The 16,588-nt window shown below is 43.9% G+C and overlaps 1 protein-coding gene across 1 annotated transcript in view; it reads left to right on the top strand.

Annotated features, from left to right (window-relative positions):
• Positions 1-1,044: 1,044 nt before the first annotated feature.
• The window catches only part of RHAG (Rh associated glycoprotein), a 31,003-nt gene continuing 15,459 nt past the window's right edge, over positions 1,045-16,588 (top strand). Inside the window, exons 1-3 of the mRNA XM_054980100.1 lie at positions 1,045-1,247; positions 11,222-11,405; positions 13,946-14,096. Of these exons, the coding sequence (XP_054836075.1) occupies positions 1,100-1,247; positions 11,222-11,405; positions 13,946-14,096 (483 nt within the window). The 5' untranslated portion in view covers positions 1,045-1,099. The remainder of the gene's footprint in view (positions 1,248-11,221; positions 11,406-13,945; positions 14,097-16,588) is intronic.

A 16,588-nucleotide genomic window follows, 5' to 3' on the forward strand; every position in this document is an offset into this window, starting at 1 on the left:
AAAGGTGCTACTGGACTCTTTTTGATTTTGCTACCACAGACTAACACGGCTAACTCCTCTGCATCTATATACGTGGTCATTGACGTATGAGAACTCTGCACCTTAAAGTGTTTAAAGGATAAAAAAGTTTTTGATTTGTTGACTGCACTTCGTGGGAATTTCCGGGGAGGGGGGGCACTGTAGAACTCCAAGAATTGCAACTGATTTCCAGATGTCAGAGATCAGTTCCCCTGGGAAGAATGGCTGCTCTGGAGGGTAAACTCTATGGCAGTTAGATTCGTAAGCCCATCAATTACAATCCTTACACTAGCTAGTGCAATAATTAGAAAAAATATAATTGAAGACTATGGGAAATTTTTACTTTGCACCAGAACTTTTTTGATTGGGTTTACTCGTGAGTCAGAACAAGTGGCTGAAGCCACTTTAAGACAGAGGCTTTTCTACATTTTTGTATAAGGGTTTTCAATAACTGTAAGGATTGTAATTGATGGACTTATGAATATATCGTTGGTATTGGGAGTACTTATGGAATAATAATTATAAGAATATTATACTAAGTCTTTTTTGTGAAAGCTTTATTAAAACGTGGAACACAATTTTTGAATGACAGTTTATTTTGCGGCTTAGTTAGTTTTCACGATATTTGTTACTGCTTCTTACTAGACAAAAGGTTTTCAGTTCTGTCTTATCTATGGAAGCAGACCTCTGTGGCTACAATGCAACGCTTTACTCTGCGCAGGGCCTATCAGAGCAGGATGCTGTAGACTGGAATTTATTGTAACAGCTCCTTTTTGCATTCAATAAAAGCTAAAGTTGTTCCTTTTTTTAAATAAAGTGTGTGTGGGGGGGGAAGGAGGTAGTAGTGTTATAAAACCACAAGATGAGTCACCTGATTTGATCGCTTTATGTATATGAAGATGGGAAATATCTGAAAAGGAACCCATTTATAAAGTTAGGCTCCTCCTTCGATGGGTTTTACACTTGGGATTTTTTTTTTTGCCATGTCATTATAAACATTTGTGCGCAAGCCAGCTGAAGGCTGACAGCAAGCCCGTCTCTCATTATCTCTCCGTGGCAGCTTACATCAAAGACGCTCAACATGAATACTGGCTTCACGAGCAACATGCGGATCAAATTGCCTGTGCTGGCTATTTTTTTGGAGCTGGCCATTATTGTTTTATTTGGGGTGTTCGTAAAATACACTCCAGTGGATGAGAGCAGGACGGCTGATCTTCACTTATACCCATGTGAGTGTTCTTTGTAGGTTAAAAGGCTACAGATTTCTAGCACCTTTCTCTAGCTTGAAATATGCACAGTCCCAGGTTCATCTGCAGAATGTACAATTCCTCTGCCTCTCTTCCTATGTGTATTTTGTGTTCCATAAACTGGCAATAGAGAGCTGCTGTAGCATAGTAGTTAAGTGCTGCTGGGATGAGAACCAGCTCTCTGCTGGTTTGAATCCCACTATTGTCCTGAGCTCATCAGGTGGCTTTGGGCAAGCCGCTCCTCTCAGCCCGAGCCCCCCAGCTGAACTGAGGGGATAATAATAACACCGACTTACAGTGATATCCTGAGAGGAGTTATTCCAGTGGGCATAGACCGGAGTAACTCTGCTTCGGATTTCACTGTTAGTTCACCACTCTGAGTCAGGCACTAATCTCTCTAGAGGTGCAGTATATAAGTACAGTTATTATTATTAGGGTACCAACTGGGTTTCTATCTAGTAGTAAAAAGTAATTCAATTTCACTCGCTGCTTTACTTGGAAAGATCCAGGCTTGTAAGAAATTGACTGAAGAAACTGTTACAAGTCCCCCCCCTCCATTTCTATACTGCTCCGTTTCTATACTATATACTATACACTGTACACTATACACTATGTACTATATTTCCTCTATTTCTATACTGTTTGCCAAATTCTAGAGTTCAAATTGTAGCACATTTGAACTTGTTGGACTTCAGAGAGACAATCTAGAGAATTCTCATTTACTGTTTCCAAAGCTTTTTCCTTCCCATTTGCAGGAGACTGATCTAGATGAGTAAAAATGAAGCGACGAGTTAGAATGAGCGTATTGTAGCTTGATAGCCTCTGGAAATGGCAAGGTCAGCAGCTTCTTTCATTCCTGGAGAAAGCGTCTCTACTCTAAACAAGCATCGGCCTAGATGCATTATTAGAACTGTAGCTCATCTGTTCTATGGATGCTTAAATAGGGTAGTGATTAAGCAGAACTCACCTGCCTATCGCTTTATATCTAATGACATGACTGTGTGAAACGTAGTTTTTTAAAGATGCCAGCACAGGCTCTTTGGGTTTTTTTACAACAATCTAAAACAGCTACCTCCTCTGATCCCCCTCCCAGGTAACCCTTTTCTCTATTTCACTGGTTTCTTATTATATGGCTCTCTTTGTAAGTTTTATCCTGTGAGGAAAAATACAATTATAGTTCCTCACTGAGGTTTTGTATGGGAAACAGTTGCCTGTCAGCAGAGGGCCAAACTCTTTCTCGGACTAATTGGAGCAGCAGCAATTCAATGAAGGCTGCAGTCAGTGTAAACAGAATATTTATCTTTATGACGTCTGTATGCATTGTACAAGGACACAGAAATAGCGCAACTACCTTTTTCATTTAAAATAATGACATGCCTGCAGGGCTTTTTTTCAGGGGGAACGCGGGGGAACGGAGTTCCGGAACCTCTTGAAAATGGTCACATGGCTGGTGGCCCCGCCCCCTGATCTCCAGACAGAGGGGAGTTGAGATTGCCCTCTGCGCCCTTGGAGGCGCAGAGGGCAATCTCAACTCCCCTCTGTCTGGAGATCAGGGGGCGGGGCCACCAGCCATGTGACCCTTTTCCCCGAGGGCAACCCACTGAGTTCCACCACCTCTTTCCCCAGAAAAAAAGCCCTGCATACCTGATTCTCTGTTCTATAAGAAACAATGGGCTGCGTCTTACCACTTTGCTCCATTCAGTGTGAAGTCTTCCTCTGTCCCTAAAAGCCTTCCTCCAGTGGAAGAGCATCTTCCTCTAATGGGAATTTCCTTGTTCTGGGGGGAAGATCCCACACTTAGCAGAGCACTGTAGAGGGATACAACTATGTAGCCATCTTTCATTGACACAGCTCTTAAGATTTTTATAGTCTCTTAGGTTTTGATTGCCACAAAGAAGTGGATCACTTGAGTGCTTCCTATTTAGCAGGGACTGTCCCCAATTTTTTGACATCCATTACTGCTAAAACACTGCCCATATAATGCCATTAGGGGAGATGTGGGCGAATTACTTTGAAATATTGTTACATGACTTCCTACTTCTCCGAGCTGTGAGAGGGGCCAGGGACAGTGCTTACTAGGTTTGCCAACTTCCAGATGGGACCTGGAGTTCTCGCCTGGCATTACAACCAATCTCCAGACAACAGAGACCAGTTCCCCTGTAGAAAAGAGCAGCTTTGGAGGGCATTATCTCTTGTTGAGGTCCCCCAATACCCTCCCAAGGCTCCACCTTCAAATCACCAGGAATTTCCTGACCCCAAGTTGGCAACACTCATGCTTATCTTGGTTCCTTTTGGAAGGCAAAGCTCAGGAAGCAGTTTGGGAATATTTGCTTTATTTCCAAAAATATATAAATGGAGCACAGGGAGAGGCAAAGGGGCAGCAGGTCCACTGCCCTGCGTCTCAAGGGAAAAGATCCTGCACTCCATGGCGCTTCCACCAACTCTAAGCAGTACCTGTCTGCAGGGCTTTTTTTCAGCTGGAACGCAATGGGACGGAGTTCCGGAACCCCTTGAAAATGGTCACATGGCTGGTGGCCCCACCCCCTGATCTCCAGACAGAGGGGAGTTGAGATTGCCCTCTGTGCCGCTGAGCAGTGCGGAGGGCAATCTAAACTCTCCTCTGTCTGGAGATCAGGGGGCGGGGCCACCAGCCATGTGACCATTTTCTACCGAGGGCAACCCACTGAGTTCCACCACCTCTTTTCCCAGAAAAAAAGCCCTGCCTGTCTGCATCTCACTCTATCTTTTCCAGACTATAAGCTGGTTCTTCTTCACACAAAGAAACATATTTCCCCTCTGCCTACAGTTGTAGAAGGGGTTAACTCCTCCATGCCTTGATGAGTCCTTAGACAGAAATATTTCATGACACTTAAGGCCCACTTAAGAAATAATGGGATGGATTTTACACCTAACCTACCATTCCACTGAGCAAATTTTGAATCCTTCCTCCAAACCATGTGGCTATCCCTCCAATCAAAAAGCTGGAGGAAGACTTCGTGGAGGAAGATTGGATTCACACCATTACCTTTCTTTCGTCATAGGCTTGGGTTCCCCCAGCTGTACCACTTTGGGACATTGGAAACCTACAGGGTTAAGATTCAGCATGAAGACTGTTTGTCACATGGCAGATTCCCTACATAGGTAAAACATCTGTGTAGGAAATTGTATGCCCTGACCTGGATAGCCCAGGTGAGCCTTATCTCGCCAAATCTCAGAAGATAAGCAGGGTCAGCCTTGGTTAGTAATTGGATGGGAGACCTCCAACAAAGGCCAGGGTTGCAGAGGCAGGCAATGGCAAAGCACCTCTGTTAGTGTCTTGCCATGAAAACTCCGCTAGGGGATGCCATAAGTCAGCTATGACTTAACAGCACTCTCCACCACCAGGAAACTGTGTATGCCTCATGACACTACCAATTTTGACTGTATATAGGATTGCCAACCTCCAGATGGCCTGGAGATCTCCCAGCATTATAACTGATCTCCAGGCTACAGACATCAGCTCCTCTAGGAAAAATGGCTGCTTTGGAGGGTGGATTCTATGGCATTATACCCTACTGGCATCCTTCCCCTCCGCAGGCTCCACCCACAAATCTCCAGGAATGTCTCACCCCAGAGTTGGCATCCTTAACTGTATATTTTCTTCTTCTTAATTATTGTTTCCATGACCAAAGTCATAAACAGCGAGGCATCCCCTACATTAATTGTATATATGGTGACCAATACAGGGTGATATTTGCCTAAGTGTTTCCCAAAGAACTGCAAGATCTGATAATTTTAGCTGCAGTTGATGGCTAAGTGGTGGGGGGGGGGGAGCCTGGGGGATCTCCCAGCTACAATAATTTTATACATTTACTAGAAGAGCAGTGTTTAATTGGCAGATTACCAATACAATTCTAAACAGTTACACTCTCCTGAGCCCACCGACTTCAATAGGTGTAACACTGTTCAGGATTGCACTGTAAGTAAAACTTTTTTCTATTCAATCAGTGAGAATCAGTTTTAATTAATATGACTGAGGGCCAAGCTACAAGTGATAAATGACACAGGTTGGACACTTGTCAGCTTCCCTCAAGTTTTGATGGGAAATGTAGGCGTCCTGGTCTTGCAGCTTGGCTCTCCGACTGCTGTCCAATGGACTTTTCAACTGTCACTTGTCCAACATTCCGCCAAGCTGCCTACATTTCCCATCAAAACTTGAGGGAAGCTGACAAGTGTCCAACCTGTGTCATTTGTTACTTGTAGTTTGGCCCTTAGTGTTCAGTTACACCTTTCTATTTCCTTAAGGCTGTTTTGTTTCTGTATTGTTACTGCAATGAGGAATAAAAATTATTAAAGACAGTGGGTTAGCACAAAATTCCTTGCACCTAGCGTTGCCAGCTACCCTTACCTTCTCAGTGGGAGGGGGGACCTGGCACTTACCTGCAGGGTCTTTCCTCTCATGTGCAAAGCAGTGTGATGATGTCACTTCCAGGAGTGCTGTTATTGTGCAGGCCCCGGAAGAGCTCCCAGGCTTCATGCTGGGCTGATTTGGGCTCCCAAAGGGGCTGAATTGGCCCACCACAAAGCCCGGGAGCACTGTTGGGGCCTGCACAATGACGTCACTCCTGGGAGTGACATGGTGGTGAGCTGGAAGCATGCCCCAGGGGCCCATTCCTATGCCTGTTCCCCCACCGGCCAGGTAAGTGATGGTGGTGGGAGGAGCCTAGGGGATCTCCCACCCCCTAGCAGGGGAACTGCAACCCTGACTAGACAGACAGGTGAATTTATTGTATGTGGTCGTAGGCATTTACAAGTTAAAAACATTTACAGCTCTAAACATTTAAAATTTCTAAAATCATACCCATCTCTAAAAATTCACATTCAAACACAAAAATTACATTTCATTTCAACTGACTGCTTTCTTAAGAACCACATTTGCTCTAATTTTCCCGGCAGCTAAAACAAAAAGTACCATCCTATTGGAAACAAGGGGATCCACGTCTGAGAGCATAAATTCTAGTTTGCCAGAATCAGAAAAGGAATGTAAGCTCTCGAGGTCGGTTTCGCTTTCTCAGCCATGCCGGACGCTCCTCTCGGCAGGTCCGGGAGGAAACGACCGGGCACCCTGACCGGGTGGCTGATCTGCAAGGATTAGCCCCCAGGACTCCCAGTTAGGGAGGCAGGGTCCGGGACGCTGCGGGAAGAACCTCCCGGAATTAATGCGGGGGGGGGAATTGCCCGTTTGTCCCTATGGAGGCCGGCAGACGTGCGCGGCGCCTTGAGTGCCGCCGGGCAACGAGAAACGGCAAATAAAAGAAACAGGCGGAAGCCTGTAAACAAGCGAATCCCTTCTGTTCTACAAGCGTTTGTGAAGGAGAGGTTGATCTGAAGAAGACTCGCTCTTCCCCTTCGGTGAGTTCCAGGATCTGGCTGGTGCCCCCCCCCCCCAAAAAATGGCAGCAAAGAAGCAAAGTCCCGCTCTCGGTAAGTCAATCTCGGCTACCTTACAGAAGGGAGAGTCGCTCGAAGAGTTGGTGCGCAGGGCGGTGGTGGAAGCCATAAAACCCTTTGTTGACAAGCTGAACGAAACTGATCAAAGGGTGGGCTCAATTGAAAGCGAAGTGAAAACCATTAAGGAAGTAGCAGGGGGGCAGAGAAGTCTGCTCTGGAAAGTGCGTCACTTGTGAAGGCTACGAAAAAAGAGCTGAAGTTGGTGGAGAACCAGCTGATCGGGCTACAGGTGGAACGAATGCAGACAACTTTGCGTCTCCAAAATGTGAAAGAGGAGGAAAATGAGGATCTGTGGGATTTGGTCTCGGAACTACTGGCGACACCCGCGAGGACAACTAAAGAAGAGGTTAAAAGCGCCATTTTGGAGGTCCGTCGGGCTTCTTCAAAATATGCAACAAAGCGACAGTTGCCTCGCGAGATCATTATTGACTTTTCATTTAAAAAGATTCGGGACACTATCCTATATAACTCATACAATGCGGATTTGGACTTTATGGGTCTTAAAGTCAAGATTTTAAAGGACGTTCCATTTCTAGTCCGGAAAAGACGTTTTAAGTACAAAAAGTTCGCAGCTCTTCTGAGGGACCATGGAATAAAGTATAAATGGTTACTTCCAGAAGGAATATGGTTTAGACATAAAGATCAAGCCTATAAGATACTATCAGAAGATCAACTAAAGGATTTTGAGGATAAAAACCCGGAATTCCAGTGTACCAAGAACGAAGAAAAGGAGAAGCCTGGGGGGGGGGGGGAGGAGAGCACCGCAGCTGCGGTTGCACAGAGAGAATTGCATCCGGGACCCAGAAGGGGGAGGAAAGTTTAATTAGAATTTGAAATGTGTAATCTGTATGATTAACCACCCCATCATCATTTTATTGAGCTATTTTTTTCTATTATGGCAGTATGAAGGGAAAACATTGAAGTGTAGTGTTGAATGTAGTTTATCCTTCCCTTTATGTCCCCTTTTCCCCGCCCCTTCCCTTTCTCTTCATCCTTTTCCTTTCCTTGTGATAGTCTTGTGTAGTGTTATTGTAGTGTTGTGTAGTATACTGAAAAATAAAAAATTTATAAAAAAAAAAAAAAAAGGAATGTAAGCTCTCTAATGTCTTTGCCAGAAATTTATTTCTGGGATCCAAGAGTAGAGGGCAAATCAAAACATAGTGGGGGAAGACCTTCCGCTGAACTTCTGCATACACAAATGCATTGTTCATGGGATATTTTTAAATATCATCCAGTAAGTAGCTCCGTTGGCATAGTTTTAAAGCACAGCGATATAAATGCTGTTCTGAGATTATGTGCTGTTATATCTACCAAGTGCAAGGCTCTGATGTTATCTTTTTTATAGTTTTACACTATGGAGCAAATTTTGATCGGACTACTAAGGAATAATCGATTAAGGTGTCCCCATTCTACACCAATTCCACAAATCTAAATTATTTCCTAAAGGTCATAACAAGAGATCCAAAATGGTAAATGAGAGATAATATTGTTAAAAAAAATTGTGCGGGCTTTGTTTTGACTTTAGATTAAAACTAAGTTTTACTAAATGAATCAATATTTGTTAGTAGGTGATTTTTCCAGGGCATGAGCCCTGGTTGAGGGGAGGCCAAGATCTTTCTGCATCAGAGCCGCTGGTGGCCCTTTTGGCAATGCTAAAATTTGCCGCAAGAAAAGATTTTGAATTGTTTCCAGACTTGTGAGTATTCCAGCCCCATACCTTAATGCCATACAATAACTGAGAAATAACTTTACTAACGTAGAGTTTTACAGCTGGATCTATAAGAAAGTCTCCCCTGGTATAATAGAATCTCATTATTATTATGATAGTCTTAAAGGCTGAAGATGTTATAGAAGCTAGATGGACGTTCCAGTTCAAGGTTTTGCTATATATTAAACCCAGATATTTAGAAGTTTTGCATTGCTCAATTGGAGTGCCATGTATACTCCAAAGAAACTTTTTTGGCCTTCTTTGGAAAACCACTACTTTAGTTTTCGTACACTTGATAGGAAGTTTCTTTTCTTTACTGTATTCACCCAGATTATGCAACAGTCTCTTTAAACCTGTACTATTTAGGGAGATTAGGACCATATCATTCATATACAAGAGAACTGAAATTTTCTGATGGCCTATAGTAAATGAGACAAATTCTGGGCTGGATAATCTCGATACGATGTTACAAGGGGGCCAATATACATGCTTGCTTTACCCCCTTACCTGCCGGAATCTCACTGGTTAGAGAGCCCGAGGTGCCCACTTTGAATTTTGCATATGTATCTGAGTATAACTCGCGGGTGAGAAGCAGCAGTCTTTTGTCAATATTGGTCTTTGCCAATTTCTTCCAAAGTCAATATCTATAGAATCAAAAGCTATGGCCAGGTCAACACACACTTTGTGTGTGCAAGGAAAAGACTGTGATAGATGTTTGTTCTAAGTCAAAATTATTGTAGCCTCCAAACTTGCATTTCTGCCTGTGCAAGATCTAGAGCAACCAACATAGGGGCACTATAATATCTAAAGAGGAAAGTGCCAGGTGTTGCACAAGTCTTTTTATATTTTTTCTTGCATATCTCTGGATTCAAGCCAGTCTATTGCTGATTTTCTTTCAGTGTAATTGAATAATTTATCCACTCTTATTAGAAAGCTTGAGAGGATTTCCATGATTTTATAGGAAATCAAGGTTTAATTAATGAGCTGGTCTCAGAGGTAAATGGACCATCAGTTTACTGGGAAAGTTTCTGTAGGGTCACTCCCCTGGAGAGCAACTGAAGGCCAGAAGACAGCTGAGAGAAGTGACTGTTGCAGTGCTAGAAAAGCTGCGGGTTTTCCTCAACTCCTCTTGCTCCAGAGCTGTTTTGACTTTCCAGTCTACTCGTTTGTGATTTACACAGGATACGGCAGTGCCTATTACAGCACAGGGCTATGTATATACTACAACATCTACATTTATTTATTTACTTTATTTATAGTCTGCCTTTCTCATTACTGAGACTCAAAGTGGATGGTTTATTTGATAATTAGAGACATAATAATAATAATAATAATAATAATAATAACTGCACTTATATACTGCTCTTCTAGACAGACTAGTGTCTGGGCGGTGAACAAGTTAGTGTTATTATTATCCCCACAATACAGCTGGAGAGCTGGGCTGAGAGGAGTGGCTTACCCAAGGCCACCTACCGAGCTCATGGCAGAAGTGGGATTCGAACAAGTAGAGCACTGATTCGCAGCCGAACCACTAAACCACTGTGCTGCAGTAGCTCACAGCTGACATGGAGGTGACTTGTTGAGTTTAATTGCCAGAACTTATTTTCTTGCCAGAGGCCTTAGTTTTTGGATTCAAAACATCTTCCATTTAAAAAGAACAGCATTTTCAAAAATTTTATAACAACAACAACATTATATACTGCCTTTCAGGACAACTTAATGCCCACTCAGAGCGGTTTACACAGTATGTCATTATTATCCCCACAACAAAACACCCTGTGAGGTGGGTGGGGCGGAGAGAGCTCCAGAGAGCTGTGACTAGCCCAAGGTCACCTAGCTGGCTTCAAGTGGAGGAGTAGGGAATCAAACCCGGTTCTCCAGATTAGAATCCCATGCTCTTAACCACTACACCAAACTGGCTCTGCATGTGATCTTTATATATCTCCATATCTCCACATTTGCTACTAAAAACCTGCTTTGCCTGATGTATTCGTCTTTTGGTGTATTACTCTTTCAGTTCTGGCTTGGCAAGCAATTTCCTTATCAATGGGCAGAAACAATAGAAAAGATAGCCTTTGTGCTCTTTTCAGAGTCTTTATGAGTGTAATGTGACTTCACTTTTCTCTTTTTTCCACCTATCTTACATGGCCAAAAATGAGACACAAGTTGACAGAAAACGTATGGATTGTATAATGTGTCATGAGCAGGGCTTTTTTTCAGCGGGAATGCGGTGGAACAGTGTTCCAGAACCTCTTGAAAATGGTCACATGGCCAAGTGGCACGGAGGGCCATCTAAACTCCCCTCTGTCTGGAGATCAGGGGGCGGGGCCACCAGCCATGTGACCATTTTCTCCAAGGGCAACCCACTGAGTTCCACCACCTTTTCGCAGAAAAAAAACCCTGGTCATGATGGCCTAAGTCAATAGCAATAGAAAGGACAGTATCTTGCATCCCATATTTTTATTGGTTTGTTTAAGAAAACAGTAGCTGGGATTTTCAAAATACATGCAAATGGTGTTTTTAAAGTTAACTTTTTCTGTAATACATTGCAACGTCTACCTTCACTGTCCTCATTATTTGGTTCACTTCTGTGTTTTGAAATAACTTGCCCATATCAGAAACGGTTGGTTTTCTCTCTTCAGGATTCCTTCTGTGGGAAAGCACTGGGTACTTCAGAATAGGTCGCTGGCAATAAGTGGACCTTAATAGCTTCTTAGACGCATGAACTCGAGGCAATGTCTGGCTTTTCTGTCCACAGACTTTCAGGATGTTCATGTGATGATATTCATCGGCTTTGGTTTCTTGATGACCTTCCTGAAGAAATATGGCTTCAGCAGTGTTGGTTTCAACATGCTCATTGCTGCCCTGGGCCTCCAGTGGGGCACCCTCATGCAGGGATTTTGGCACATGAGACCAAATGAAATCTTTATTGGCATTAAAAGGTAAGAGCAGCACCTCGTGATGAGCAGTCTTAGCTTCAAGTGGTGCACGATCAGCCTCCAGAGGCCCTCCTCCAAAGCATGCTGGAATTTAAAGAGTGCTGTAACAAAGACTAATACATTCAGGGCCGGCACACCCCTTGAGGCCAAGTACGCAGTTGCCTCAGGGTGCGTGGCGCCAGAGGGGGTGCCGGAGGAGGCACTGGGGGCAGGAGCGCGCACCATGGACCCGCAGCCTCCCAGCCCTCCCGCCCCGCACTGCCGCCGCCGCCAACACATGCCCCTGGCTGGGCACAGCAGCCGCAGGCAGGCATCTGGGGCGACGCAGGGCAACCGAGTGGGACAGCTGGGAGGACACCCATGCACCGTCCCAGCTGCCCACTGCAGCAATTGGTCTGGCTCGCACGGGCGCCAGTGATGACATCACACATAATGTCATCACGTAGGCTGGTGTGTGTGTGTGCGCGCGCATGCGCCTGGCCCACCGGCTGGCTGGGGGCGCCAGAAACACTGGCGCCACTCCTGAATACATTTATTTATTGCAGTACAAGTATATGTAAGCTAGAGTCCACGCTGTTGGACATGTGAAATGATGTCCTAAATTGGTGGGGATACATGCCAATTCAGACTATTTCATGTAAAGTGAATATTACCTCACAAAAGCTTATATTCCTATAAATGTGTTAGCTTCTAAGGTACCATAGAACTCTTTGCTGTAGCTACAATTGACTAGTGTAGCTACCCATCATGAAAGTGGAATTCATAACAGGGTTCCTCTTTGATTACCATATCAAAGGAAAGCAGAAAGTGTTGTATGAAATCACTACACCCTTCTTCAAATCTTGTGACATTCTAAATATAAGGCTGTCTTGAATCTGAGGCTGCTAAAAATCTGACTATATGTTTCTTTGGACAAGGCTGGTGATGAGGTGGGACAGAATTCTGTGGGGCTCAGTTCCTAGTTGGGGGGGGGGGGCAGTGGAGCTGAGGAATCCAGGTAGTTTATTTTGACATGATGCTTGTGTTAGGTTTGGATTGTGCGAGGGGGCCTCAGGGGAAATCTTTGTCTTAGCTTGTGTATCTTAGCTTCTGCCTTAAGTGATAGGAGAAAATGCAAGTTGAAATAGAAAACACACATTTTATAGTAAACGAAATGAAATTCCTTATTTGGACAGAAACAGTCTGATAGAGTCACAATACAACTAGCATTGTATTTGAATATTGAGTTCAACTAAAGAACACCGAACTCTTTGACAGTGTATTACAATTATACACACAGTATGTCATATTAGCTGTGGGCAAAATTAATCACATTTAAGCAATAAGCATCCTTGAAAATATGTTGGATTTGGCTACAGCGTAGACCAGTATTTTTATTCACTATTGTTGCAGATTGCCTTACATAAATATCTTCATAATAATGTATGTCTTAAAAGCATTTCAGTCATTCCAAAAGAGGAAACATTTCAGAGGAGGGTTTCTCCCCCAGTTTAAATTTGGGGGGAAAGACACTGGCAGAAAGAAACAGTTTGTTTTCAAAAGTTCACAGGTTGTATTGCCAGCTTTCACATCTTCCGTATCTACCTTTAAAAAAACCCCCTACATTTATTCTCCCCATCAAGGAACTGAGGGCAGAGTGAAACGTTATAAGGTGCAGTCCCACGCTCTCCCTTGGAACATTGAAAGCAAACAAGATTTGACGAGATGTCGGCTGATTCCACACACGTTGGATAATGCGCTTCCAATCCTCTTTATAGATCATTTGGAATGGATTTTTTCGTGTGCGGAATAAAAAATCCACCTCAAACGATTGATAAAGTGCATTGAAAGTGCATTATCCAACGTGTGCGGAATCAGCCGTCATCAAGGTTTGATGTGACGTCATCATGTGGATTTACACCATCCCACTCTCATTGGCTAATGAGGTGTGGTGAGGTTGATGATGTCATAGCACACACACTAAGATAGATAGCCACGTTAGTCTGTCTGTAGCAGTAGAAAAGAGCAAGAGTCCAGGAGCGCCTATAAGATAACATTTGTGGTAGGGCATGAGCTTTCATGAGTCACAGTTCACTTTTTCAGATACTTAAGATTTCTGAAGAAGTGAGCTGTGACTCACGAAAGCTCATACCCTACCACAAATTTTGTTAGTCTTATAGGTGCTGCTGGACTCTTGCTCTCTTCTATAACACACACAGTTTCTGTTAGATGGCAGGAAGAGAGAGACATGAGGCGGAACTGTGGCTTACATAGAATCATAGAGTTGGAAGGGGCCATACAGACCATCTAGTCCAACCCCTTCCCCAGTGCAGGATCAGCCTAAAGCATCTCTGACATCTAAGTTTGGCCCTTACAGTGGCTTACATAAAGGTCCCATCCAGTATCTTGTCAAGCATCTATGCTTACAATGCCCGATCTGCTTCATTCCTGCTGTAGAACTGCATCTTATGCCTTCAGCCCATTTGTTGGGATCCAGGGCATACATGATAACCGGATTTTTGATCTTTGTTTCTTTTTTCCCTCCTGCGGCTTAAAACTCAAAGTATTATCAATGCAGACTTTAGCACAGCAACAGTCCTGATCTCCTTCGGAGCTGTCCTGGGGAAAACAAGCCCAGTCCAGATGTTAATTATGGCCATTTTTGAAATCACCATCTTTGCATGCAACGAACACCTTGTGGTGAAAGTATTCAGGGTAAGAATTTTCAGCTCTGCTTGTATCAAGGAAGCAAAACTGTCACCTTTGCCCAACTCAAAAGCCTGCTTTACAAGGGAAGTTTATGTGCCGTCTTTATGGCTTCAGTTTGCCTCCCTGTTTCCTGCTTTACTTCACCCCTTCCCCATCTTCCTTGCCCTTGCAGATTATCTTGACTTTGGCACTGCACTTTTTCTCTTTAAGGGAGATGCACGGCTTTAATTCTTGTCAACTTTTCTGATCAGTTACTTTGCCCACCCCCAGCCCTCCGTTGCCCTGTCGTCCTTCTCTCTCCCTTTCCTCCCTCTAATCACTTATTCTGCAACCCCCCCACTTAACTGGAAAAATGACAAAAACTATCTTATCTTATCTTATCTTATCTTATCTTATCTTATCTTATCTTATCTTATCTTATCTTATCTTATCTTATCTCACACGGAAGCTCATACCCTGGCACAAATTTTGCTAGTCATATAGGTGCGACTGGACTCTTGATCTTTCTAGCTTATTATTGTCTTTCCTTCTTTTTTGTTACTCATTTGTGGCAACTGGGACCAACTGTTTAAACCCAGCAGCTTGATGCCACCAAAGGCCTTTGTTGGCTCAAGTTTAAAGAAGTAGAAGCACAAAGGTATGAATTAAGAAAAAAAAATAGGCTGTCTAATCAGCAAGTTGTTTACAGCCGTGTGGATCCAAAAGCAAAAGTCAACAACACAATCCATTCAATACCATTTTTTAACGACCAACTCAGTGGTCTTAAAAACAACAATGTGCAAACTTTTTGAGTTCCCCAGAAGTCTTCGTCAGGCCAGATGTTATAAAATACACAACACAGAAAAAGCAGGTTTTATGTAGATTTTTGAGATCCTGATGTAAAGACTCCCTCAGGTCAATGCATGGTGGGTATTCTGGCAGGCAGCAAAGATTATATTCTTCAGCTGCTGTAACAGCCATATTTCATAAGAAGCCAACAGGCTTCTATCACTCACCCATCTTCCACTGTTTAGATCCCAGGCCTAATCTACAGGAGCAAACAAGGGACACAAGCTGTCAATTGCTAATGCATCCCTGTGGTGGGAGACAGGGGCTGCTTCCAAGAGTCTCTCTACATGAGACTTCTGAGATGCAATGTTAGCCAGGAAGGGTAATTTAAAAAGACACAGCCAGTGGCAGGGCAAAGGCTTTGCTGTATACTGGAGCTGTGTGAAGGGGCTCTGAAATGCCAGAGGGGAAACTTCAGCCCATTAGAACCTCTCCAGGTCCAAGCCCGGCTCTGGAAGGCAGGCCCAGCCTATTTCCATTCCTCGCTGCCCTCTGGTTGCAATCCCACACAGTTTTAGACTGGAGAGGTGAGATTGACCGAGCCTTTGGGGAGGAGAAGATGAAATTAACAAATGCTCTGAGGAGCAATCTCTGCCAGCTCTATCGTTTTAAACTAGGCTTCCGGGAGAACATTGCATCTCCCTACAGTTAATGAACATGTGCCGAGGTGTCTCTTGTAGAGAGAATCAAAGAACGAATATCAAAGAACCCTTCCCATGACTCATTAGCCCTGAGACTCATCCATGCAGCAGTAGTGTTTAATGCTTTGTGCCCTCAAGGTGGCAGGCTTGCAATACAGTAGACTATATACCAACTGAAATGTAAAATGCAACTATAAGATTTTTACTGTGAAGTGAAAAAGTAACTATAAAATTATATCAGGAAATGGTCTGGTGTATATTCTCTCTCTCTCTCTCTCTCTCTCTCTCTCTCTCTCTCTCACACACACACACACACACACACACACACACACACACACACACACACACACACACACACAATTTCTATGCCGCCTTCCCACCCAAACAGGGTCCTCCTCCTGATCTGAGATTGTCTCTGTAACATCTAACCACAGGGGAAGAATATTTGTACTGCCAACACATAGAGACGCCGTAACCCTAATCCAGAACAAGTCATTATCTATTGGGGTAGATCACAATAAGGCCATAAAGAAAAGTCTTTTTCAGATGGTGGGGTGGGGTTGGTATAATAAATGCCCGGGCGGGCGGGCGGGGGGGGAGGAGGAATAGGGGGCAGAAAGGGACTATGACATCGAAGCCCATACCTGAGTTAGGTGTATTCAATGGATCGCCTGTACAGAGCATACACTCGTGCAGTGCATGACCCTCTCCACGCAACCAAGAATCCTGAGTTTTTAGGAGGCCTGTATTGAAATCTTAGGCAGGGTTACATTTACCGGGGAGGGTATAACTCTGCTTAGGACGCATCTAAACTTGTACAAACATGATGGACACAAATAGGTTGGGGCGGACTTTACCTCCGTGACCTTACTGCCCCGTGTGCATTCATTTATTCTCCTTAGAACTTATTTAAATTTTTAACCCACTTTTCCACTATATGGACCCAAGCTGGGCCGATTCCAGACGGCCCTCCGCATCCCGAAATGTCACGCGTCGTCGCGCGGAAAACGCGAAATATCGCGTTTTCTC

Source organism: Eublepharis macularius, chromosome 1 (assembly GCF_028583425.1).
Source record: "Eublepharis macularius isolate TG4126 chromosome 1, MPM_Emac_v1.0, whole genome shotgun sequence".
Classification (NCBI taxonomy): Eukaryota; Metazoa; Chordata; class Lepidosauria; order Squamata; family Eublepharidae; genus Eublepharis; species Eublepharis macularius.